The 25,931-nt window shown below is 35.0% G+C and overlaps 2 protein-coding genes across 2 annotated transcripts; one reads left to right on the top strand and one right to left on the bottom strand.

Annotated features, from left to right (window-relative positions):
• The first annotated feature begins 550 nt into the window (after window positions 1-550).
• LOC126971419 (actin-related protein 6) lies at window positions 551-8,263 on the top strand. Its single transcript, XM_050817736.1, has 2 exons — window positions 551-1,443; window positions 5,469-8,263. Exons 1-2 carry the CDS (start codon window positions 759-761, stop codon window positions 5,966-5,968), a joined length of 1,185 nt encoding a protein of 394 aa, XP_050673693.1. The 5' UTR covers window positions 551-758; the 3' UTR covers window positions 5,969-8,263.
• Window positions 8,258-25,931, bottom strand: LOC126971379 (T-complex protein 1 subunit epsilon). Its single transcript, XM_050817682.1, has 10 exons — window positions 25,703-25,931; window positions 23,496-23,730; window positions 22,111-22,343; window positions 21,510-21,668; window positions 20,321-20,467; window positions 19,365-19,572; window positions 13,226-13,380; window positions 12,354-12,508; window positions 11,836-11,927; window positions 8,258-9,778 (listed from the first exon to the last, which is right to left on the bottom strand). Exons 1-10 carry the CDS (start codon window positions 25,808-25,810, stop codon window positions 9,642-9,644), a joined length of 1,629 nt encoding a protein of 542 aa, XP_050673639.1. The 5' UTR covers window positions 25,811-25,931; the 3' UTR covers window positions 8,258-9,641.

The following is a 25,931-nucleotide window of genomic DNA, read 5'->3' on the forward strand; positions in this document are numbered from 1 at the left end:
AAACTTGTGTTCAATAAACTTATAATAAATATTATTTTCATTTTTTTTACAAAAAAAAAAGGTTTTATTCATCTCCGTATTAAAAATGTATTGGAGGTTAGGAAAGCTAAATATGCGCTAATAATACATTCAAAATTGTGTTGTAATTCTATATTTTGTGGTTTGCAATAAAGATATCTATATAATTATTATCATGTCAATAATTAGCCAAAGACGAAATTAAACTTGAATATGTGTGTATATGAGCTTATAACTCATATAAACACAAATTCAAGTCATTCATGTAGATTTGGATTCCTTATCTCCTATGGATAGGACACGGCTTCTGCCACCCCTGGAAGAAAATAATTTAAACATGGAAAGAATTGTCAAAAAAAAATTACTCAATGGTTGACTTGATGAATATATCAATCACATTTTGTGACTATACTATTGCTCTAACCTAGTACTACTAGTCAGTAATAACTATCACTAAACAATTAAATCTATTCTCTGAGTTGGCTCTCTGGCTTGTTGTCAGTTGTCACAGATGACAGAACATTATTATTATTTTTTAATGAGCTTGTTGTTGACTTGACTTGTTGTGCCTGCTTAGTGCTTTGATTTAGCTTGTTGCTTTATTGTCCACTAATTTATATTGTATATAAAATAACTAGTAGATACGTGGAGAAAAGTTTGTTCTAAATTTTTATTTATGTGTACAAGGACCATATAATGTTCATATTTATTGCCGGTAACCTCAAACTATAATAAGTAATATGGGAGAAACAACTTGTTATATTCTTGATAATGGAGCCTACACAGCTAAAGTTGGATTTTGCAACATGGAACCAAAAATCGTTCCCAACTGTATCATGAAAGCTAAATCAGAAAGACGACGCCCCTTCATTGGTTCGCAAATTGATGAATGTCGAGATGCTTCAGGCTTATTTTATATTTTACCCTTTCAAAAAGGATTTCTTATCAACTGGGACACGCAAAAGACAGTGTGGGACTATATATTTAGTAAAGAATGCTGCCCAGTCAACTTTAGTGAGACACCACTAATAATAACAGAACCTTTGTTTAATTTTGCTTCCATACAAGAGGCTATGACTGAAATATTCTTTGAAGAGTATGAATGCCAATCATTGTTACGTATAAATGCAACTGATTTAGCTGATTATCACTATCGAAAGTTAAACAACAATGAATGTACACTAGTGGTTGATTCAGGTTATAGTTACACATACATAGTGCCATATATAAAAGGTAAGAAGTATAAAGAAGGCATAAGACGAATTGATGTAGGTGGCAAAGTATTAACGAACCATTTGAAGGAAGTTTTGTCATATCGGCAGTTGAATGTTATGGAAGAGAGTTATGTTATTAATCAAGTGAAAGAGGACTCCTGTTTTGTGTCTCTTGACTTTATGAAGGATATGGAACTGGCAAGACAGAAAGGTAATTAAAATAATAACTATAGTTGCCATACATTGTAGAATGATAACCTTATATGTCCAGAGGCTGAGAGAAAATTAAAGAATGGTTATTTTATATTAGAATTTCCAACAAGTATGAAAAAAGAGGTTTTCATTTTACTCTGTAGGTAGCACTGATAGTTAAGTGGCTTCAAAGTTGAGTGATCAATTAAAGTATTATGATTCATTCAAATATTTTGTGGTATTCATTGTATACCAAAGATACCATAAATAATAATTAAAACCAAGTTTGGGAATTAATTATTTATTAGTTTATATCTTGCATAATGGTACAGCACTCTTGGTGTTGTGTTCCAGTTACACTTACTTTTATGTTTTGATAATGATTAGAACAAATGATTCTAGGAGACCTAAGTAATTTGTGATTTTGAATAATTTAATGTAAATCCTGTGTAATCAAGAATCATTTAATTTCCTAGTTTGTAATTTGAATTTTGTAACACAATTGTTTTGTACATTTTCTGGAATCATGTTGTAAAATCATATACATCACCCAACCTAAGACTTTCTAACTTGACTTAACTAAGTAGTAGACATTATATGAAGTTTATGTTTGGTGCTAGTGTTTGTAATTATCAAAGTTTCTTATTAAATTTGCTAATGTGTTTATTAAACAGCAACGATGGTATTGATATAAATTGCAAGGCCCCATAACAAAATAATGCTATGAAGATAACTAAAGTAAACTACTCAAGCCGTATTATGTCAGTTGTTTGTCCAATCTTTTTAACCACATATGCTGCAGAAGTAAGTCTATTAGTGAATCCTACAATATGTGATTGTAATTTGGAATCAAAAGTAATGAGAAGAAATATAGCAGATTCCACCTGTTTTACCACCTATCCGTTTAACAAAACATTCACATCTACACTTTTGACATTTGGTGTGGTAAATTTTATATATTTAGTTTTATGGCTATTTAGCATAAATCATTAACTATTTCATGTGTCATATGCGCGATAAGATGGGGACAGGTTATGCGCCAACTTAGTAACGTAATAGTCACGCCAGGTCCAGGCATACACCCACAGAAATCTAAATTAGAAGTGAAATCGCCGCGTTAAACATGTATAATCGCCTTATAGGTATGCCTATAAGTAAAATTTTAACAATTTTAAGTTAAATAATAAACAAGAAGTAATACCTTATCGATCAGAACTTAGACTTAAAACAAAAGGTGTACCACAAGGAAGTATATTGGGTCCACTTCTATTCATAATCTACATAAACGACTTACCTAGCATTACTACTAATAACTGTACTCTTTTTGCTGATGACATCTCTATTGTAATTAAATGTAACAATGAATTGACATATGATATAGAAATTAATAAAACAATAAAGGACACAATTGAATGGCTTACTGAAAATAACCTGACTGTAAATATAAAAAAAAACAATGTATATGCAGTATTATAATAAGAATGGGAAAGGAAAAGATATTAATGTTAATTATCATAATGAGAATATTAAAGAAGCACAACTTGTCAATTTTCTTGGTATTTCTTTAGACAGCAACTTGTCCTTCAAGTCACATGTTGACAAAATTAGCAAAAAAATTAACCAACATGTATTTGTCCTCAAACGCGTATCAAAAACAATAGGTGAAAAAACAGCGCTAATGGCATATCATGCATTCGTGGTTTCAGCTTTAAGATATGGATTGGTCATATGGGGCAACTCGGTGAGCATAGGGCATTTATTTATTGGACAGAAGAAGTGTATCAGGGCGGTTTGTGGAGCCGGCCCCCTAGATTCTTGTCGACCACTATTTAAAAAATTGAAAATTCTATCGCTGCCATGCCTATACATTTATGAAATAAGCCTATTTGTTCAAAAACATATGTGTGATTTCTATACAAAAAAAAGCCAGAAGGTTTTAAACACAAGGTATCCAAATAAACTCATAATGCCCTTGTGTAGAACTGCATCTTTTAGTAGAAATTGTTTCAGCATGTCTGTGAAAATATATAATAAATTGCCCAATGAATTGAAAGATTTACCGTTCAAAGTTTTTAAAAGAAGACTGCATCAGTGGTTAACAAATAAGTGCTTCTATAGCTTAAATGAATTTTTCAATACAAAATGAATTAGTCTATTTGATAATAATATATGTAAATTAATATACTTTTATGACATTGAATTTGTTAATATTATACATAGGTACTAAATGAATTATTAAGTTATTTACGTCATTATAATATCTTAAAATTTCATTTTATAAATATTATTGATATCATTGTGAAATCCGACATGTTTCAATATAACAGTACGATTAGTGTTTAGACAATTTTGTAACATATTTTGCATGTCAATTGACGAAACATATTGGATTATCCATTATATTGTTAACACCTTAAGTACAATGTTTCCTGCAAATAAATTTCATTTCATTTCTATAAGGTCACATGTTTAACGCGGCTTATAAGGCTGCATTTAGGCTATGGTCTGCTATTATATGCCGTACGCGGCGTCTGGCGTTACCGGCAACGTTCAATTCCGTGGCTTCCAACGTCTGGACGCAACGTACAGCGTCGGCGGTCAATACGTCTGGCGTGACGCAGGTGGCTCAGTGGCTACTCGCGAGCGGTCACGTGCGGTAGGTAGTGTTTTCGCGATGGATTTGGTGAAACTTTTAATGGTATATTTGTTACTAGTAGCACTATTTTCTTCCCAACATTGAGGCTTATAATGTTTTTATGATTCTTGTCACTTTTATCATACACTGCATTATAAGATTTTACTGATTCAATCAACAACTCGTCTTTTCCTTTATCAAACCTCATCATTTTGTGTGACGCGAGCGACGACCTTCAAGCTGCAATGGTTCGAAATGACTAGAGACGGAGCGCACGGTGTGCGGATGCCGCGTACGGCGTCAACACGCCAGTGTCGACGTGTGAAAGAGACCACAACAGTACATTTATATAGGTGTCGCAGCGTACGGCGTAAAATAGGAGAACATAGCCTTAGTGCTCGACCGACGCGACGGTCAGCGCTGACGTCACCCGAGTGTAACGCGTACCCGTACGCTCTGACTATGTTGTGTTTAGTGTTGAGCTGACAGCAAACTTGATTGCACGTGTACAATTGCCAAGAAAAAATAATCCATTTTTAACCACTCCTTTATGTGCGTACTACTTACGCAAACAATTACGGAATAAAAAACGGAAAGGATATGATGTTTACCCAATTATTATAGAGCAAATTGTAAAACTGTACGCGCGTAGCAATTCATCAGCACTGGACTGAACGCGTTCATATGTTTTCATTGTTATAGCTACTCTTGACAAATGCATAAAATATAGCGACATGTTTATCGACCTCTCATAAAGTTAAAGGTAAAGGGGAAAAAAACCACTAAAGCGATAACGATAAACGTGGACGTTAAATAACGCCTTAAAATGGTCTATTTTATTACATATATTAAATACATGGCTATATATTTTACTGTGTTTTTTTTTTAATTATTTCGTATCGCCATCACCATGCACTCGAAAAGGCTCTAAATATCCGGAGCGTTACAAGTGTATGTAGCCATTTAATCTACATATATGAAGGCTATAGTCATACCGCAGGGAAATAGTGCTTATAAAATTTCTATTAACTTCTACATTTAGATTTCCATACACGTACACCTCAAACACCACCTAAACACTCACAATACTTAACTACTAAACCAATATTCATGAAATTTTGCTCACACCTTGTCAGGGTACAATATGTATATGAAATGGATACCTGAAATATTCTTTATTATGTGTAGATCTGAATTAAACGAAGATGCGGTGAACGGTCGTAATAAATTTGATAAGAAATGTTATCTTTGTAGTGTAGTAATTTTTATAGTGTTAAGGACTTTTTAAATTTTAAGTAAACCTTTTGCACGCTAATTTAATTTAGGCGAATAGAAGACACTACAATAAATTTAAAATCTATAATGTATTCGACGCGAAAAATAAATTTCATTTCATTTGATTGTTACAGGTCCCAAAAACACTATAGTTAAGGATTACGTCTTACCAGATTATACAACGTTACGGAGAGGATACCTGCGTGACATTGTTAAAGCAGATGAAGAATTGGAACAACAAACCTTGCGTCTTAACAATGAGAGGTTTGCCATTCCGGAGCTGTTATTCCGACCTGCCGATGTTGGAATACCGCAGATGGGCATACCTGAATCAATAATACATTCAATAGATTCCTGCCCCGAAGAGGCTAAAGAAGGTCTATTGCAAAATATAGTCCTATTCGGTGGGGACACCTTATTTCCTGGTTTTCGTGAACGTGTTTATAATTCTGTTAGAGCTCTCGCGTTAGACCATTTTGATGTAAATGTCACCTTAGCTGAAAATCCCATCACATACCCATGGGAAGGTGGAAAGCTTTTATTTCGTGATCCAGAATTCTACTCTTTCTGCATGACAAAAGAGGAGTATGAGGAAGAAGGGAAGGCATTGGCGTTTGAAAGATTTGACATTTAACGTCGGAAACGAGCAAGGAAATCCACCGAATAGGATCACTTGCTCGTAAAATAATCCCTGGTTATGGCAGAACTTTTTCGATGCTACTTTGGGACATTAGCCAAAAAGATATCTCAAGTCAAAAATATGATATAGCCGTTGGTTGTTTCGATATTTATTTGAGAGGACAGCCTATAGAATATGTGTAAAAGTGCGTGATGAGTGACGCTCAGTGTGCACTTGTTGCAATGTTTTTCAACCCGCTCCTTTGCTTGGAACAGTTCAGTTCAGTCTGATTTACATGTAATCTATAAAGTCAAAGTAATTTTATTGAAAAATGTGAATGCGCTTACATTTCAGAGAGATTACTTTTACTTAGTGTATATGCAATACACAAACCAATAATCACCTCATAAGCGCAAGCACAGCGTTTGAGGTATTGCTCTACTCTCGACATGTCAAAAAAGCATTTTTCTCGAAACTGAAATAGATTTTTTGTTATTTATATCGCACTTTCAGGTTAATATGAGTGTACTTATATTAAATCAAATAATCTGACGTAAATAGAATATATTTTTATCAGTGGGAGGCTCCTTTGCACAGGAAGCCGGCTAGATTATGGGTACCACTTCTGCTGTGAAGCAGTAATGTGTAAGCATAACTGTGTTTCGGTCTGAAGGGCGCCGTAGCTAGTGAAATTACTGGGAAAATGAGGCTTAACATCTTGTCTCAAGGTGACGAGCGCAATTGTAGTGCCGCTCAGAATTTTTGGGTTTGTTGAGAATCCTGAGCGGCACTGCATTGCAATGGGTATGGCGTATCAATTAATCTCAGCTGAACGTCCTGCTCGTCTCGTCCCTTATTATCATAAAAAAATACCAATAACAATTATTCTGTTTAATATAGTAAATAACATTAAAAGTAATGCTAAATTTCAGATATGAGCTTCAACATATTTTTTCTATAACTTTGTCGACGAACTCGATTTTAAAAAGGTCGCGATGGAGATCGCTGTTTCGTATGTTTCAAACTGCGTTCACAATTTCCTGAATAGTTTTTTCTGGAAGTGTTGTATGATTTGAATATTTGTTTGTTTGGTTCTGCCCCACAGCTGGATCCCATAAGTCCATTGGGGAAAATAGTACTTAAATCTGTAGGTCTATTGTGACCCTAAATATGTTCGGACGCACACCCTAGTGATGTCTATGCTCGTTGTTATAAGGTAGTTGAGCAAACATTTAGAGAAATTTCTCCTTGCACAATTGGAGTTCTTAATTGTATCTAAATCACACCCACCAGCCTTTATGAGGCGCCGTATCCTCTGCCTGGAGTTAAGGGCTTTAGGCATCCTGTCCTCACTGTGGCGATGGGCCACATTTGTTAAGGGTAATAAAATATTCAAGATATCAGCAAATTTCCTGGGTATAGCCATTATTAACTTGCAAATAAGCACTTTATGACAAGAAAATAGCGGGTCAACTATGGACTCGTACAGCAAAAGATAGGACAGAATGGAAATTTTTGGAGGAGGCCTTTGTCGGAAGACAAGCTGTACCACAGTAAAGACCGTTTGCCGATAGTATTTAGAGGCACTTTTTTTTAGTAACTAATGTGTAAAAATTTGTACAGCAATAAAGCCTTTTTTTTATTTTATTTTAAGTACTTTATGAAAAGCCTGCACTACATCTATGGTGGAGAATTTTTAACTCTTTGTTAAGGCCTTTTCTATAAAATTGGATTTTCTATGCACTTTATCTATGGATTGGTATTACTCGGAAACCAAACTGGTGTTCTGGATTCTTCTAAATTAGGTGTCCCTTGCATCAATTCAACAAAAATTTTAACTTGCTTGTATATATAGCTGAATCTGCGAATATCTGAACTCATATCATTATTTTGATACATAATATGAATTTAAAGAGATATATATATATATATATATATCTATAATAAGAACTTGAACAATGAATACAAAATTTATTCAAGTAAAACTTGACACATTATTATGTAAACACTATTAATTGTAATTAAATTAAATTTGTTATAAACAACGATTTCAAAAGTCGGCGACACATCCCTGGTATTGCACATCTCAATGGGCATCTGGTTTTAGCTCTAATATGAAAGTGGACCTAATATTAAAAACAAATGACTTTGAATTAAACATTTTTTACAACATTTCATGTAGTATTAAATTTGTCATAGCTGTTGGGTTCAACATCACTTCCGAACAGATTAGCGTATTCAAGTGTTCAATGTTGTACACACATTAAGTAGTGTAAGTAAAGATATAGGAAATTAAACAATTAATTTGTATTACTTTTTTATTTTGTAAATAAGGCATATTCACATCCTCACCAAACAATTCAAAGCAAAAGTTAAATGTTAATAACATACAAAGTTGAAATAAATATATTTATTGTGACATTGTAATAATAATAAAACTTAAATGCAGTACATACATTAAAATACTGGCTTTTAGTTATAAAGACAAGGTGATGGAAAGATAATCTTAAAAAACAATAAGTTTTTTTCTTCAAATCAACTGTTGCTTCCTAATGATATATTATAAAATGTAAACACTACCAGTTATTAGTTATCAAAACTTTTTTACAATTTATTATTATGCTTCCAACTTTTTTATGAAAGATGAATGGGTTTTGCAATATCTATATAGTATGCAATACCAGAAAAATATAACATCTTTGGGCACTTGTCTCACCACTAGCAATGAACAAGAAAGTAGGTGCTCTATAGTAAGAGCTAGAAATGAGTTAGCAATAAGCAAGGCAGATAACCATTCTTATAAGTAGTAGACAATGATTGTTAACTAGGAGTGCCTTGCACAAGTGAGTATTGTTAGCTTTTGTCGCTGTGACAAAGTAGTGGAGCAAATGGTAGCCTGCAATGTGAACAGTCTGTAATTAACTAAAAATATATTTCTGTCATTTAATCATACAGGATCTATATTTGCTTGTATGTTTCCTGAGCGAATACCTTGAAAGCCAGTGGTGGATCAAGTGTCTTATCATATTATGGTGATACTAACAGGACAGCTAATTAATAATATTTGACTATACCAAGACCAAGTTTTCATTTTTTATGCTTTTATGTTTAAAAATACCTTAGTGTGAAATACCATAGTGCTTTTGATGTTTAAACATTATCAGGATGAATGTAATCATATATATCAGTAATCACACAATATGTGTTCAACCTTAGATCATTAATACACCTAGATAAACTATGACAGCTGTTAAAATATAGAAAAAGATAGAGATTTGAGTTAACCTCTATTTTTAGCAATGCACACACACTAACACAAAGTGACATACAAGTCGAGAGTTGCATAGCTTGTAACACATACCAAAGTATCAAACCTGGCCTGTTTACATTGGTTGTATAACAGCAAAACACTCTTATCTAGACATATAAATTATCTAAGTGTTGAACATTAACCATCCAAGGCCTGTATGTATACACCAAAAATGTTAACTATTTTAAACTTTAAAATAGTAATGATTGCATTAAAAATATTAGACTTACAAGCATTTAAGAATAGCCGGTCTTCAACAATCCTTACATTAACAGTATGCACTCAGGCATCGCAATTTATAATCACTTCACTTTTACATCACCGAGCACTCTATAGCACACGAAATTAAACTCTAACAATGTTAACACAAGGCACAGATTACTGCACCGCGTCGGCCGGCGAGCGAACGTCGTCAATCTTCAGTATCATCTTAACGAGCTGAGTGGCCAGCGCTATCTGCTGTTTCTTCGAGTGGAGTGACTCAATGACATTCAATTCTTTCATGTCATTTAAGCCTGTAAAAATACACAACAATTAGCAGCCTTTGGTTACTAGAATTGTAAATCATGTACCAGGTAACTCAGAGATTGTGTATTTGAACGAAGCTAACAATGCTTGGCTAAATATTGCAAACATTCAAAATTTTCCAGACGATTTAAAGTGTCAAAAAGCATGGGACGCACTTCTTTGTAAGTCAGCCTTTGATGATCTATTGATCTCATCTACTGACATAACAGAGCGTGCTCGTCTTTTGGCCGTGACACAAAATGAGTCGGGCTTTTGGTTACAAGCCTTGCCTTCTGCGCCGATTGGAACGCTACTTGACAATATGACATTGTCAATATGCGTATCACTCCGGCTAGGTATAAAACTGAATGAACCACATCAATGTAGATGTGGCGTTCAGGTAGATGCTCTTGGACGCCACGGGTTATCCTGCCTAAAATCGGCAGGCCGTATCAGTCGTCACGCCAGCATTAATGAAGTCATCCGCAGGGCATTTGCCGCTCTTAATATACCAGCTGTTTTAGAGCCAAATGGTATTACCCGCCGCGATGGCAAGCGTCCTGATGGAATGACGCTGGTGGCTTGGGCACGGGGAAGGGCGCTGGTGTGGGACGCTACTTGCGTCGACACTCTGGCTCCTTCTCATGTCCATGTTACGTCAGTTGGTGCTGGGGCTGCTGCTTCGACTGCCGAAGACAGCAAGCGTCGCAAATATGTTGGTCTCAGTGAGTCATACATCTTTGTGCCGTTTGGTGTCGAGACACTTGGCCCGTGGGGCCCAGAGGCGCGGAGAATGTTCAAAATACTATCTTCGCGCCTCAATAAGGCTACTGGAAACCCAAGCGCTGGCAGCTATTTCGGTCAACGGATCAGCCTTGCTATCCAACGGGGTAATGCTGCCAGTATTCTTGGTACGCTTCCACGTAATGATAGTTTTAATTTTATGTAGTCGTAGTATTGTAAATATAGTTATAAGATTTGTTTTGACTTAAAAATGTACATTAGTAAAAGACCAGCTTTATTCTGTACATATAACATGGCCACATTATCTCTGGATCTCAATGGAACTTGCGCTCATCCTGTTGTGTCAGTACAGTTTGCAATTTCATTACCATTGGTTACCACACCATGCCATGATATTTTCGAACTATAACTGATTTGTTTTTGAAGTTTTCATTGTTACGTGTTGACTTTTGAGGTTTATAGTTCTGTAGTTTCCCTTGTTCTGTGTCATACTAGTACTGCCAGAACAATAAACTTTTTTTACTTATTCATTCATTAACTTTTCATGATAATAATAATAATAATCAACCTCACAACACAACACCTTTACATCAATCTGTAATACTGAAAAAGTTAATCGTAATTTATTAATAATAATAATATCCTAGTGATGCTTGTTTTGCACACCATAACAAAGCAACGATGTGAATGATGTCCGGGTAGTAGTATAAAACAATGCAGTATTCCTCTGTCTTTCCCTTTCGAGTGTTCTATTAAACAACACTTGTTTGTTTTGCATAACAAAGAGAGGCAAGAGTAAATAGACACAAATAAATGTATTTTCTCACTTGATTCAACATGCGGACCGCTAGGATCTATTAAATAGATAAAAATTACACTTCTATGAGACAAAAAAGATTCTAATTAATTACTTTCTATTAATAATAATGATTTTCTATCACCAATAGGTATTTAGTCAAAACAATACTCTTGATATTTGATTTAAAAAAATAAAGTTGAAACCCTTCCCCTCCTCTGCTTGAAGTCTGCTAAAACATACTGATATGATACAAGAAACTAACTACACATAATGTTACGTTTTGTCTCTGGTCTTTGGAACCCTTTTCTGAATTGTTACTCTTTGAAATTGAAGTATCGATATTATATGGAGTGTGTCCACTATTATTATTTAAATGGACATGATAATGTCAAATTACACCCCAAGTTACAACATCTAGACACAACACTCCATGTGACACAATGTGTTGCAGCAGAAATAGTTGTGGATGCAGAACTGACTTGAAAACTGCACGTACAGATAGTTCTAATACAACAATATTACCTTTACTCATGCAGTCCACACCAAGATTGCTGTTGTTCTCAGCGGCCTGGCGAGCTTTTATGTCTGACAGTGCATCAATGGGTGACAAACCACTGGAAATACAAAATATACCGTTAAATAGCTTATTGATATTCAACTCAAATTATAATTATTTTTAAATCATCAGCTCATAGAGTGCAGAACTAAAATTGGAAGCACATCTGGTAAATATAACTGGTCATTACATAACATCAATGAAATGTGATAAATACAAATTAATTAATAAAATATAATTGTCCATAAAAATAAAATAGTATTATTCAATATTTGTTTCACAGATTCTACCATTTCTTTGGTGTGTTTTATTTCCGCACATGAGCAATATTTTCACCAAACACTACGCACCATTCAGTTGACAATGGCTCGCTTTTTTTTTTAATTCGTAATTTTTTTTATGACATTAAGGGATGAGACGAGCAGCCCTTGCCTGGACTTCCCTGTTCTTTTAATGCCCCAGTGAGGCACAAATATGCACGAACCTGTTCTCTGCGAGCGCGAGTGGAATCGCCTCGAGCGCGTCTGCGAATGAGCGGTAGGAGTACTGGTCCAGGGAGCTGAGCTGGTCTGCAGCACGAGCCACGGCCAGCGAGCAAGAGACCTCGGCCGCCCCGCCGCCGTACACCACGCGAGAGTCCTGGGATGTTACAGGTAAATTACTCTCAAGACATAGTATTGTCTTTGAATATCGCGAGTGTTACACATTTAAATAAAACACTTTTTAAAGGATTGAAACGTGTGTAATTATAACTGTGTTTTTACGTTAGATTTTTGTGTAAAAGTTACATTTCTATTTTTATTTTAGTTAACCCGACTTTTCAAAACCTTTCTAGATCTCATTTTCAGGGGGATTGCAGATGAAATTTTCCAAAAACCATCTGTCTACAGCAAATACCACCCTACGAGGCAATAAATGGCGCTAAGCTTCATAATGACAACTATGACAAATACTATCTTTGACTCATTTTATCGATTAAGATTCGATATAATTTTTAATTTCAGTTTATATATGCTAAAAATATTGTTGTAAATTTATACGATAAAATATAGTCGCGACGAAAAGGTAGTCGCCAAGACTGTGACGTCTTATAAGCAATCGATGGTGTGCTGCTAAAAATAAAAATGTTTCCACTATAATGACGTCACAAAATGGTTACCGGCGTTTTAGGTCACGTGACATGTCTGTATGTATACAGATAACAAAATGATGATTTTATATTTTGGAAAATATAAATAATTCCCATGAACTAATTAGCAATTAATTGGTTTTTGTTATAGTAAAAATTCTATAAATAGAAAACTTCCGTAATTTTATTTTGATAGATGAAATTGACCTATTGTAACTCAGCCTCACCTGTACTAGACTGCGCACGATACACAGCGCATCGTGGACGGATCGCTTCGCCTCCTCGACTATCATCCGGTTCCCGCCGCGGACCAGCACGGTCACCGCGCGCGAGTTGGAGCACTCCTCGATCACCAACATCTCGTCCTTTGACGTACCGAATGCTGCAACACAAGCATAATTAGAAATACAAATAAATTTATTTTAAACAGAACACGACAGAATACGCAAAATTGTGGTTATTACAACCGGACACTGTCCCATAACAAACCTGTTTAGTTATGTATAAATAAATTATTTATTGCCATACAGTCTCTTGGGTACGGTCTTCTTGGGTATCACTTTAGATAAAAAGCTTCAGTGTGGACCACATATTGCCCAACTAGCAGATAGACTCAGCTCTGCGGCATATGCCGTTAAAAAGATTAGAGCGTACACGAATGTTGCGACCGCTAGATTAGTGTACTTCAGTTATTTTCACAGCATCATGACGTACGGTATATTATTATGGGGTCATGCTGCTGACATTGATATAGTGTTTGCACTGCAAAAGAGAGCTGTTCGTGCTATATATATATCAGCTTGGTTATAGACAGTCTCTCAAAGAAAAATTTAAAGAAATAAATATTATGACTGTTCATTGTCAGTACATTTATGAAAATTTAATATACATTCACAAAAATCATCAACTTTTTGCTCTAAATAGTGATTTTCATTATTATGACAGTAGAGATTATATCACTAAAAACTAAATAATAGGCTTAATAAAATACATGATAGCTTTAAAGGTAAATGTATACACTTTTATAATAAAGTCCCAGCCACTGTTCAGGCATTATCTATAAATAAATTTAAATGTATTATTAAAAATGGCTCTGTCATAAATCCTATTACTCCACAGCTGGATATCTAACTGATCAGACAGCCTGGGACTAGATTATGATTATTTTATAGCAATGACAGTACAATATTCTATATTTTTATTAAAAAGAGCACAAAAAAAAATGCTTGGAGAGTTTCTTGCGCTGCTTCGTCTCTCTCAGAGCGCCATTTGTTTCCGAAGCGGTAGTAGTATCTAGTATATTAGAAATAACATAAAAAAGATTTCTAAAGGAATCAAATCTCCCTAAGGCATTGAGTGGGTGTAGATGTATTATGCCTCCCCTATTACCTACTTAAGGACGCGTTCTCAAAACAGAGAGGTATCGAATCGCACCACTACACTGACACCGCTCAAACACATACACGAACTTAAAAGTTAATAGCGGGAATCAAATGAATTTGATACTTCAACAAGTTTGATTTTTTTTTTTTAATACCTATGTATTTTTGATAATTGTTTGATGTATTCGTTGAGTAGTAAAATATTAGAACTTTAGATGGCAATTCTGTCGCATAACGTCGTGTGCAGTAAACGCAGTTTTTTTAAAATCCAAAATGGCCGCCGCACAAAATTATGATTTCAACAATATGGGTATCGTATCTGAGGTTCTCGAGGGTGCAGAGAACGATTTTGGGATCATTTTTGAAATCCAAGATGGCCGCCGCGCAAAAAAATGATTTCCACAATATGGGTATCATATCCGAGGTTCTCGAGGGTGCAGAGAACGATTTTGGGATCATTTTTGAAATCCAAGATGGCCGCCACGCAAAATTATGATTTCAACAATATGGATACCGAATCCGAGGTTCTCGAGGGCGCAGAGAACGAATTTGGGATCATTTTTGAAGTGAAACTTCTTTGCCCGCATGAGGGTAAAATTTTTACGGATGAAACGGAATAAAGTGTCACGAAAATGAAGGACGTTTTTATCCAAGAAGAGGAAAGGGAGATTGAGTCTGATTGAGATAGAGTGAGAAAATTCGAATGTAGCATGACGCAGACGGTACCGCTATGAAGTAAAACAACTTTACTACTAGCGTTGTATCATGAAGGTTTAGCGCGCGGCCGCGAGTATGTAGAACATCTTCCCTACTAGCTTTGTATCGTGCAGGTTTAATGAGTAATAATAATTAGAAAAACATCTAATAATTTCTAATATTGACAAAAATCAATTGGTTTAAAGAACAGATTACGATAATTATTAGTATAAACGAGATTTAAAAATTGGTTTTCACAAATAAGTTTCTTTTCTGACACATGTACTTTATACGCACGCCATTTTTTGTGTTGTCTGGTGCTTTGGGCGTAGCTTCCCCCCTGAGGACACCTCCCCTATAAGTGGAGTTGAAAAAAATACTGGAGACATACCTTGTGGGGTATCGTTGGATAGGTCTTTGAAAGTTAGATTTAGGTTTGCTACATGACGACCTGTATAGCCGAGTGGTTAGCGATCCTACCTACTAAGCTAGAGGTCCCGGGTTCGAATCCCGGTAGGTGCAAGCATTTATATGATGAATATGGATGTTTGTTTCCGAGTCATGGATGTTTAAATGTATTTATGTATGTTTATATGAATTTATCTATGTTTAAGTAAGTATATTGTATTAAATATATCATTGTCTTGTAACCCATAACACAGGCTATATATGCTTAACTTGGGGCAAGATAATTTGTGTAAAAAGTGTGTCAATATTATTATTATAATATTTCCTTTGGTCTTTTGAAAATAATGCGGGATTAAGGAAGATATACGTTAAATTTATGTAATGTATAGGTATCATTAGATAAATCTTTCAAAATAAAATTTTGAGATTCTTTAATTAGATTGGCAACGGAATGTGTTTTGTAAATATTGTGGGTGAAAAGTCGAAACGTAAATATTTCTATATTTTTAGGGAATTAAGAATTAATTTAGCATGTGGGATATTGTTAGACAGGCCTTTTATAATAAAATGTAAGTTTATGAATGAATTCTAATTTTGGCGATGTAAATAACACCCATGAAGAAAATTTTGTAGATTTCATAGGCGCCATCATGGATTTCGATTTTGACCCAATATTCGTTATTGTTGACCCCAAAAACCATGAAAATGATACCCATGATGAGAAGTTGGTGAATTTCATAGGCGCCATCTTTAAATTCGATTTTGACCCAAAATTCGTTATTGTTACCCCGAAAACCATGAAAATGACACCCATGAAGAGAAGTTGGTATAATTCATAGGCGCCATCTTGGATTTCGATTTTGACCCGATATTCGTTATTGTTGACCCCGAAAACCATGAAAATGACACCCATGAAGAGAAGTTGGTAAATTTCATAGGCGCCATCTTGGATTTCGATTTAATATAGACCTTATATATAGAGATGAAAATAAATCACCAATTGACCCGATATTCGTTATTGTTGACCCCGAAACCATGAAAATTACACCCATGAAGAGAAGTTGGTAATTTTCACAGGCGTCATCTTGGATTTCGATTTTGACCCGATATTCGTTATTGTTGACCCCGAAAACCATGAAAATGACACCCATGAAGAGAAGTTGGTATAATTCATAGGCGCCATCTTGGATTTCGATTTTGACCCGATATTCGTTATTGTTGACCCCGAAAACCATGAAAATGATACCCATGAAGAGAAGTTGGTAAAATTCATAGGCGCCATCTTGGATTTAAATTTTGACCAGATATTCGTTATTGTTGACCCCGAAAACCATGAAAATGACACCCATGAAGAGAAGTTAGTGAATTTCATAGGCGCCATCTTGGGTTTCGATTTTGACCCGATATTCGTTATTGTTGACCCCGAAAACTATGAAAATTACACCCATGAACAGAAGTTGGTAATTTCATAGCCGCCATCTTGGATTTCGATTTTGACCCGATATTCGTTATTGTTGACCCCGAAAACCATGAAAATGACACCCATGAAGAGAAGTTGGTAAATTTCATAGGCGCCATCTTGGATTTCGATTTAATATAGACCTTATATTTAGAGATGAAAATAAATCACTAATTCTTCAAAAAAATACAGAAACATAATTTTTGGAAAATCTGACTGCGTACAAAATATGTAAAGTATCAAAGACAGTATTGTTAAGCTTACAAAAAATATTCATGTTCGTACAGCGATCTTTCCGAGTACGAGCTGCTACTTACAACCGACACAGTGTCTACCCACGACGGCGGCCAAGTGCGGACTGACGTTGTTTCGATAGATCTCTCTGTGCAATGCGTACGAAGGGACAAAATAAAATAACCCTTAATACCACAATTTAAAGCTCATGCTTATCAGAATCATTGCGTAATTTTTAAGAGGCAAAATTATGTAAGTAGTAGCAGAAAACTGATCCTGAATGAAGCCCGATTTCGTCAATTTTGTGTGAAGAGGTAATGGATAATTGTTTTCACGACATAAAATATCAAAATTTTAAAGCAAATATTTCCCGCTAATTGGAGATAAAGAAGTAATCTATTTGTGGCAATTTTTAGTTTTGTTAGATTTAGTTTCATTTCACCACAAACTCTACCGAAAAATATCTTATTTTTGTCGGATTCGTAAACGCGTCCTTAACCTATCTCTTTGTTATGTTTTTAAAGAAACATAAATTGTTAAGATTTGCAAGAGTGACATCTCAAGTCAATCTCCTAATATGCAAATACTGGGTTTGAGCAGGTTATCAGCTGTAAAGTAGATCCTGTAGAGGATGCCACAACCAGAGAGTTGAACAATTATATAACATACTAGCTGACCCGACAGACGTTGTTTAGCCACATAAAGTATAATTCACGCGATAGATTTATAAATAATAGCCTATGTGTTATTCTGGTGTGTAAGCTATATTATTATAAAGTTTCATCAAAATCCATTCAGTAGTTTTTGCGTTAAAGAAGTTCAAAGTTTCACATTTATAATAACATACTAGTTGACCCGACAGACGTTGTTCTGTATATAATAAACAGAATAATGTTTTTTATGAATTTGTCAATAAAAAAAAATATTTCCATACAAAACAAATATTGGAAAAAGAATAATTGCTTTAGATTGTAAATTTTCTCCCACCATGACAACAGCCACTTCGTCAATGGTGGGTCAATTAAACCTCCTTGTGTGTTCACCGGCAGGCGTTTTGTTAGCTCGAATGACAATATTATGGCTATTTGATTTGCACGAACTCGTTGCATTCTAATGGACGTTCCCAATATTTAGTCTATCTCTTACTTAAGATAAAAATAGTAACCATCATTGACTTTTCTGTCCCAATAAACTTATCGACGGTAACTCACCTTATCCGTACACGCTGTCTGTCAATGGGACGACGTATAGCTCACCAGCGATAGAAGCTTGTATGGAAATTGGAATTCACGCGTCCCAATATAAGGCAATAAGAATGACTTATCGGGTATATTGGGACAGCTTCAGATTATTGACAGCTAATTACTGACAGTAGAAGGTAGTAATTAATCTATATCTGTAGATAGTAGGTATATTGGGAACCAATGTAACTAATGAACCTATGTACTTCATTGTCACTCTCAAACTTATGACAAATCAGTCTTCATAAAAATATAATCTGATAGATAGTTAACAACTGTTGTTAGGCTACCAACCATAGTTAGCTAAAATTAAGTTTATTTTTTACCTGAGAAAGTTAGAAAGATATAAAAATTCTTTTTAGTTATTCATTTGAAACTTTTCTTTCAATTTGATTTCCAAATGACTGGGGACACTTCAAAGGAAAAACAAATTTGTTGTTTTTATTTAATTCCGATTATTTTCATATTTATTCAAATTTTAAACCTCTCCTGGACACAAATGATTCAAGACCAGAATTAGCCAAATCGTCCAGCGGTTCTCGAGTTTTAGCGAGACTAACGAACAGCAATTCATTTTTTATATATATAGACTAGCTTTTATGACAATACGTCACTCTAACGGTTAGCTCAGTTGGAAGAGCACTCAATCAAGAGCTTGGAACGCGACAGGTCGTTGGTTCGAGTCCCACGTCGTTCATAAAATTTTGTTTTAAAATTTTATTTGTATATTAATGCTAGGGTTATCATTTTAAAAACATAACAAATAGAATTTAATATTTTAGAAAAAACTGTTCTTATTACCCTTGCAAGTGTATGTGTTTCTATGTGTGAGTGTATGTTTCATTGTGTGTGACTGTGGGTGTGTGTTTATGTCCGCATACAGAAATACATAAATCAGGTAGCACAGATCTAAACCCAACCACATTATATAATAAAGATGACTCACTAAGTTCTCTGACAAGTCCACATGAGCCAAGCTTGTCAGCAGTTAACTCCTCAAATCTAGGCACAATTCTGCCGCCAGTTGCGATGGCAATCAGTTCCATTTCAGGTCCTCCCACCCACCGGACGGCTGGCAACTGTTCAGCCAGGAGGAGATGGTTGGCCTCATCGTCAAAGCCCCATTGGCAGATTGCAAGAGTTGCTCCTGTATCCTGTAAATAATAAACATATTATCAGTGTCATAGATAATTTATGTCGAGACTCTAGATCTATCTAACTAACCAATAAAAACTGGCCAGGTTTAATACTTTAGTGATTTGTATGACACTTTGTGTTAGTGTGTATGTAATGCTTAAAATAGAGGTTAGCTGTCAACCTCTAAATTTTTTCGACGTTTCCACAGCTGTCACAGTCTACTAGACATATAACTGATCTAAGATCAGTAATAAATTCATGAAATGATTCAATACCTGAATGTCTAAATAGACATAGACAAAAGGAGACTTGGGAGACACAAAGAAAGGTCCAGACAATATTAAAAAAGGCAAGATTTGATTATAATTAACAGAGCTTTATTTGTGATTTTTTAAGTTATATAGCGATATAACTTTACTTCTGCTACTTTTTACTTCACTTCTGGGATTGATTAAATTATATTTCAGCACAATATACAGCTACTACCTGAGAGTTCAACAACACATTATTAAGACCAAGATTTACGAACCATGCGTCACTCGAACCAGGTTGGCTCAGTTGGAAGAGCGCTCGGACGGAACCCGAGAGGTCGCGGGTTCGAGACCCGCATCATTAAAAAATTTTGTTAACAAATTTATAAAACTCTAAACTTAGTCGAATTCATTATAATATATGCACGCCCCATTAATCTTTACGGATTTTCTTCGCTAACTGTGAAAAACTATATTCCATGTACCTATTGTATTGTTGTTGAGTCATACCAACCTTGACACGTCGCACCATCTCTATGAACTTCTCATGTTCGTACTTCCTGAGCTCCTGGTACTCCTCAACACTACCCACTTGCAGCTTGTGCTTGGTCTTCGGCTTTGGTGGCTCAAACGGACAGGTCAAGATCGCCAGTTTTGCGTTCTATAATAAGTTATACAATGATTCACTAAAAGGCATTATCACAAAATTGATTCCTTTACAATTTTTTTGATATCACTTCTAAGATTACCACCCCTTCGGAAACAAATGGCGCTGAGAGAGAAGAAGTGGCGCCAAAATTCTGCCAGCATTCTTTTTTTGTAGCTCTTTTAATTAAAATATACAATATTGTGCTGTCATTGTTATTGCTTTAAAATAATCATAATTAGTCCCAGGCTGTCTGGTCACTTAGATATTCAGCTGTGGAGTAGTACCTACCTACTAGCTGAACATCTTTGATAAAGAAGGCTTACTTTAGTATAGCATAATTATATATGGTTAAAAGATTCATGGTTCTTGTCTGGTTCTGCGCAGGCCACCTAAAATTGTATACTGTTATATTAAATAGGCTAAGTTGTTATATGGTTTAAAATATGGGCTCGGAGTTTTATATCAGTTCTTCTCCTCATGTAAAGTGGGAGTTTTATATCAGTTCTTCTCCCTGTGTAAAGTGGGTATCGTTTAACAAGAATTAAACATCTTACTCATCTCATCACTTGTTAGTAAAATATCTGTGAAGCCTGCTCCATTTTCACGCAAGAAAGCGAGAAAAACGCGAGAGAATGTGGAACCGATTCACGAAGGCGACAATAATCGCTGGTTCTCGCCTTGTTCTTCGATTTTTGGCGCGAGACGCGAGGACAGACGACTTCACAGTGTCGGTATCGTGAGATTGGTTGATTATAACAGTTTTGAGTGGTATTTATAGAGCATCAATATGAGCCGGATTTAGACGACCGAGCTACAATTGGTATTTCTAGAATATTTTCAAGCAGAACGGATTTTGTGGAATGTAGGTTTAAAAGATTATATAGGAAATAAAATTAAAATCTTGACGGAATTACCCGTAGATGAATTAAAAAACAAAAAAGAAGCTCGTTGCAGCAGTTACATATGCGTCCATCGTAATCGACCGTGAGAATTGTATTGAGAACATTGCGAGTGTGTGAGACTTTTAAGTGCTCCTCATTAAAATATTACTTACCTTGAGAACTTTAGGCATCTGTGGGTGGCTCATAGTCTTGTCAATAACAACACCACGAACAAGCATGGAGTCTTCCATCCGGCCACCGACCTTGCCTTCCACTTTGATCAGCTCGAAGTTGACATCGCGTTTCTCCAGGTCGGCCACAGAGAGGATTGCCTGAAAGCGCATTTTAAATATATAGTCCAGCTAATATCTACAGTTAGCGCGCGAGTTGAATGCAGCCGGGGCCTGGGGTAAAGAGCGGGAGCATCTATCATCAAATAGGTAAGTAGGTACTTACATGCCAGCCTGAATTGAACAGTGGAAGCTTGCATGGTAATGTTAAGTACATTATAGGTTATAAATAAATAGGTAGCTATCATAATATAATAATGTTTCAGCGTCTTTACGAAGAATTACGATGACCATATTTGAATCAGAATGACCTTTAATATTATGCTTGATTTTTTGTTTCTCCATTTTTAAAAGATCAATTAATTAAGTGACAGACAAGTCTCGCTCGTGAGTCCCTACTGGATAGCCACGCTTTCGTGGCCGCCGTGTGTGCATACGATTTCGATACCTACACGGGGAGTGGAACAGGCCTGATAATACTCACATCAACAGCAATCTCAGCCATCAGCCGATGACACTTAACAACAACTTTGCTGCCTAATGTCGTCATCGCGACCTTAATCAGATGCTCTCTTGTGTTCTTGTTGACAGGGAAAGCCTCACTAATGCTGTCCAAGTGTGCCAATGCCTCGGCAGCTGCCAATTCAAAACCATCAGCAATCCGGATTGGGTGAATGCCTTTATCTAGCAAGTTTGAAGCTTGTTCTAACAAGGCACCTGTGAATGTACAATATGGTATTAAACTCTACAGGATTCCAATGATGTCGCTTCACATGGGTATAAATAAGTGTTCCCTACTGGATGTTTTGCTGTATTTGGAAAGGATGCATCCATATGTAATGAGGCAATTTTAGCGATTTTTCTACAATCTCTCACTATGCCGTGATTTTTCTTGAACTCCTCCCCCTAACCCATATCACGCGGAATTAATCAACATGTTTAAATAAGTTTAACTATAATTAATCATTGACTGTTTGTTTATAATGTAACTTGTATTTGTTTTTACTTGACCTAACCTATTCTGCTAGAAGTTCTATGCTGTTTCTTACGGAAAAAAAATGCGTGATTGACGATGCCAAATTCGTAGACACTCCCAAAAGTATGTAACATACACGCAAACAATACTTTTTTCGTGTATAAAAACAGGCAATTTCATTGTTAATTGTCTATTTTTACACGCTTTATATTAGCTTCACCTGTTTGTTTGTAACCGACTTCTTTGGGCGCGATTTTGACCCACTTTAAACGGCTAGATTTCGTTCAAACTTTGTAGATTTATCGAGGACCGATGACATTACACTAATTTGACTAAAAAATGAAAAATAAATACTAGTTAAAAAAAACTAAAAAGCACGCTTTATATAAAATTCAAATAAAAAATAGAAAATAAATTTAAATTGAAAATCGTGTAAAAAAAATATATTTTATTGTAAAAAAAGCGTGGGGTGCTTTATAAGATATTATTAAAATAATAATTCTTCTACACCCCACGCTTTTTTTTAAAATAAAATATATTTTTTTTACACTATTTTCAATTTAATTTTTTTTAATGTACTTATTCGCGGCGCGAGCCATTCACCAAAACTACAAGCGTCACAACAGTGCGCGAGCAAACGACAGAAGCTCTCAAAAAGAGCCAGCTAGCGGTTCGTCCTGCGGCACGTTTGAGCGCGGAAATGCTGTAATCTATACGCCGCTCGTAATTTGTATGCATGCTGCTACTTTAAATGAAAGCTACATGTCAAATCTAACACCTAAACAATACAAAACTCTTGGTTGGCATAAGCCTGAGGTATGACTTTATTCTAGAGATAGTATTGAAGTTCATTTGATCACATATTTTTATTTTATTTTATATATTGTATATACCTGCTAACACTACTACTCCAGTTGTTCCATCACCAATCTCGTCATCCTGACTCTGAGCTAGTTGAACCATCAGTTTTCCAATCTGGTGCTCCACATCCATAAGTTTGAGGATGGTGGCACCATCATTGGTGACTGTTACATCTCCATCAGATGATACCATCATTTTGTCAAGGCCACGAGGCCCAAGGGATGTTTTGAGTATTCCAGAGATCTGGCGAGCAGCTTGAATGTGGGACTAGAATAGATAAAAATGATATTAATCACATTGTCTATTAAAAGATATGGATTCTTAGTGATCACTGCTATCTGTCTCATGCAACACCAGAAATTTACCATTGTTTTATTTACCCATGCCATATCTATGTAGAAACACTTAAGAAGTACTACAATACAAGACTGGCAACACGAACAAAAGTCTCTGTATGTGTAGTGTTCTTGGGCAGTATCTGCCACATTGTAGATGTGAACTTACTTATCAATATAATTACAGGCAAATGAGACATTCCATCTTAGTGACGCAGATGATGGCATATTATTCTTTGCAGTTTGCTTACAGTGAGTGGGAGCAAGTTGTCAACACTTGTCATGATCATGGAGTAAGTAGTCATTGGTAGATTTTTCATACAATAATTTTGATCCCAAGTGACAATGGTATATTCCAATAGCTATTACATATATTTAAACAATTAGAAAAAATTTCATATATCAAAAGCTGTGATTGTGCTACTGTGAACTGTCAAAATTATCATCAAAGACCGCTCAGTTGAATAACTCACTAACCCGTGTGTGTGGGAGTGTTTTTTCTCATTTTGACTTAGGTCAATAGAAGAAGACAAAGTGAGAATTAGCAATGCTTTAAGTTAGCAGACTATTATGAATAAAGTGACTTAAAAAATTTGTACTTCACTATTTAGTAGTAAGCCATTAGGGCTGGTCATTTCTTTTCCAAGGTGTATTTCATTCACAAAAATCATTTATCTTATAGTAACCTGTTTATCACACAAAAGTTTTAAATATTACAAAACACAAGTTCTTTGAATATTATTTTTTGTGATGCTGTTGTAAAAGCATAACAAGTTTATTAATATCATTAATTTCTCTATAGAATTAACTCAAGTGTACATTGCATTATCAACCATTTATTGAAAGGCAATATTATATGTTAATTTCTTAAAATTTAGTACCTACCTTGGAGAGCTAAACTGTATTTAAATAATGTATCTATAATGTATTACCCTAGTCAACTAATAAAGATCTTACTTACTTACTTAATAAATTATAAATTCACACTTCTATTATATGCTATTTTTTAAATTATTTAATTTTAAAACAAAGTAAAGATAGAGCAAACACTACTTTTGTATTTATCAATAAAATATATTAATATTTTTGATCCATTTTTAAGTGACTATACATATTGATATATCAACTATAGCATTTTATAATAAGTTAAAGAACCATAAAAACATTTGTGTTATGCTAGTAAAACATACTGTACTACAAAGAAGACCTACAACAAGATTTTTACTAGGCATTTGGATAGAAGGTAGAAATGGTTTAAGTCACCATGATATTTGATAGATCCTAGATATCTTAGATAATTTATACTTCCAGATAGAGCCTCTTGCTGATAGACAACTAATGAAAACAGGCCAGGTTTATTACTTTAGTATGTGTGGCAAGCTATGTCTAACACTCTCACTTTGTGTTAGTGTGTGTGCATTGCTCAAAGTAGAGGTTAATAGTCAACCTCAATTTTTTTCGACGTTTTCACATCTGTCAGTCTATGTAGATTCTAGACGTATAAATGATCATAGATTCTAGCAATTTTCAGGGAAATCAAAACAGAATAGGGGTTTGTGTTTGTGTCAATATCAAAGTTATCATGTGACTCAGTTCACTGTTCAACATCTGAACATTGAAATCAAAATTTATGAGTGATAGGATAACCTTTTTACGACTTTTATACGTGAAACAGACCGTGCACATCGAAAATGATGATATGCAAACGATAATCGTGGGTTTTAATGTGGAAATATAATAAAATCTAATAAATTTATGTTCCTTTTTAGGTTAAAGGATGTGTTATAATAAGATAATATTGGATAAAGAAAATTTGGAGGTAATTCACTGTTAATATTTTGTATTCTTGATGTGCAGGAATAATTAAACATTGATAATTATGCAGAATACGAAAAAATATTTACCCTCAGAGCATCTAAACCGGTAAGTCTATTTTGCTTATCCTGATCCCTTAATATTATAAATGGACGCCCATACTCATCAAACGCCACCGTTCCAGGGAACATGGCCATTTTCACAGAATTTTATTGCACTACACTCAAGATGAAAATGGATTTAATAAAGCACAAATCTGTATACTCTAAATTCTCATTTCACTTTCCTAAGAAAAACAATTGGAGGTCGGATGACATT

This window comes from Leptidea sinapis, chromosome 23 (assembly GCF_905404315.1).
Source record: "Leptidea sinapis chromosome 23, ilLepSina1.1, whole genome shotgun sequence".
NCBI lineage: Eukaryota > Metazoa > Arthropoda > Insecta > Lepidoptera > Pieridae > Leptidea > Leptidea sinapis.